The sequence below is a fragment of the Myotis davidii genome, unplaced genomic scaffold, assembly GCF_000327345.1.
Source record: "Myotis davidii unplaced genomic scaffold, ASM32734v1 scaffold328, whole genome shotgun sequence".
Classification (NCBI taxonomy): Eukaryota; Metazoa; Chordata; class Mammalia; order Chiroptera; family Vespertilionidae; genus Myotis; species Myotis davidii.
In genome coordinates this window covers 3,128,710-3,130,757 of record NW_006300373.1, presented here as the reverse complement: position 1 = coordinate 3,130,757, position 2,048 = coordinate 3,128,710, and the positions used below count along the sequence as shown (strand labels likewise).

General features: G+C 50.3%; 1 protein-coding gene across 1 annotated transcript in view; it reads right to left on the bottom strand.

The window, feature by feature from the left end:
- Positions 1-992: 992 nt before the first annotated feature.
- IRX5 (iroquois homeobox 5) overlaps positions 993-2,048 on the bottom strand; it is a 22,848-nt gene continuing 21,792 nt past the window's right edge. The window contains exon 4 of the mRNA XM_015572645.1: positions 993-2,047. Coding sequence (XP_015428131.1) covers positions 1,581-2,047 — 467 coding nt within the window. The 3' untranslated portion in view covers positions 993-1,580. The remainder of the gene's footprint in view (position 2,048) is intronic.

The following is a 2,048-nucleotide window of genomic DNA, read 5'->3' as shown; positions in this document are numbered from 1 at the left end:
GACGAGACTGTAACAATCTCAGAACTGCTTCTGTAGCTACTCGAACTCTCCAGTCGGAGATAGAAACGTGCTAAAGCGATGACAAGCCCGGTGGCGTGCACAGAGGCATCGCTATCCGGGCGCATTTCCTCCAACTTTTGAAGGCCCCTGGAACAAAACGGGGCCCGCTGCAGGGGTGAGGGCGGGGGCGGCGAGGGCTCTCCAGATCTGTTCGGGGTCCTCACTCTTCCCTCAAGCCCCTGGGGCGCCCCCTCCCCCCACTTCCGCCCACTCTCCACAATCTCCCACCCTGCAAAGTGCAGGCTTGAAATTCAGGACAAGTGTGACACCTACCTGTGAAAGGGGGGAACCGTGCCCTCGCCGGCCCCGCGGCCCCCGCCCCGAGACTGCGCGAGGACTCTACCGGGTCATCCTAACTCTCCGCGCCATCAAAAAGAGGACATTTACTAATTTGATCACACCCCAGGAAGAGATCAATGCCCAGTTTGGAAGGGGTAACGCGTACAAGTGATTTGGGACGGCCTTCTCCCTGGCACCCCCTAACGCTTCCGCCCGCAGTAGCCCGCAGCACCTTTGAAATAGTAATAAAGGCTAAATCCGGCATAAAATCGAACTCATTAGCAAAGTTCACCAGCTGATTGCTTTGCATAAAACACGACACTGATTGGAAGTAATCAGGTTAAGTGACGGAGCTCTGGCTGGTGCGTGTCTCTAGCTGACTTTGCCATCTTCTCTCCCTCTGGGCATACACTAGGGTCTCTCTCCTTCCTCCAGGGTCCAATCTCCCCCAGGCAGCCCCGCATCTGTGATCCACACCTGCCTTGGGCAGGGCCACACTCCCCAGGGCTTGCAGCCTGCGATGAAACCCTGGCACCCCGAGGTTCTACGGAAACTTGCCCTCCCCACTTGGGGAAAAAAAGTTGCAGTTTGCACCTTGTGTCCAAGGCGATGGACAGTGTATTGAGGCTTCTAAAAAGTCATTGAGGCTCTGATTATGTTAAAATCTCTTTTAATTAAATACTTTGCATTTTACAAAGGCGGCTGCAGTTTCTTTTTACTTTTGAAATCTAAGAGTATAACCTGATTCCTTTCTGTAATAATACTTTAGCTCATACCCAGAAAAAAAAATCAATAGGTGTAAAAAAATTAAATTAAACTTGTATTTTTAAACTATGAAACAGTTTTTTTGGGGGTGGGTGGGACACAAATGTATATACTTATATTACAAAAAAACCATTAGATGCCTGTATAGGTGTCTTAATTTCATAATTTACTTCAAAGATATTGAATTATCAATTTAAATACAAAATGCTACATTAAATATACAGAATAAGATTTAATACAAATCCTTATTTTAACTTTCCGGTGGGTTAAGACATTTGTGTGTGTGTGTGGGTGTGTGCACGTGTGTGTGGAGATGTTTACATTTTTATGTCATCCATCTCCATCAACTATAAACTTTTTAATAGGAGGGGTAGTTTTTTCTCTCTTGTTGATGGAAAAATAACTGCCAAGGCCATGTGTCTGTTTTTTGTTTTTTTTTAAATAAATTAGGAAAGTCTGGGACAACGCAGCCCGTGTTAAATGTCGGACATACCTTTCTTCAATTCATAGGGAGAGTCTTTGCACAGGTCTAGCTGGGACTGGCTCCGCAATATTTTCGGATCTTTAGCCAAAGCGTCCACTCGATTCAACACCGTCTGGTTTAATCCATTGAAATGCGAGCCCGGACCGGTCGTGGGGCCTGGCCCGGGCCCAGGGTGACCATGAAGGTGTCCGAAGGAGCCATAGTTCGTGTAGCCCGGATAGAAGGGCGCCGTGTAGTAAAGAGGCCGGGACAGGACCGTCCCGCCCGGGAAGGGACACTGCGCCGAGGGCGAGCGAGACGGTGCAGGGGCCGGCGAGGCGCGGCTGCCTCCGAGAGCCTGCGCGGCGATGGGCCCGGCGCAAGGTGGGCATGGAGAGCTCTCACTCCCGCCGCCCCCGTCCTTGACCTTGTCCGAGGAGGTGGCGATCTCGGCCAGAGACCACAGTTTGGGCTTGGCGAG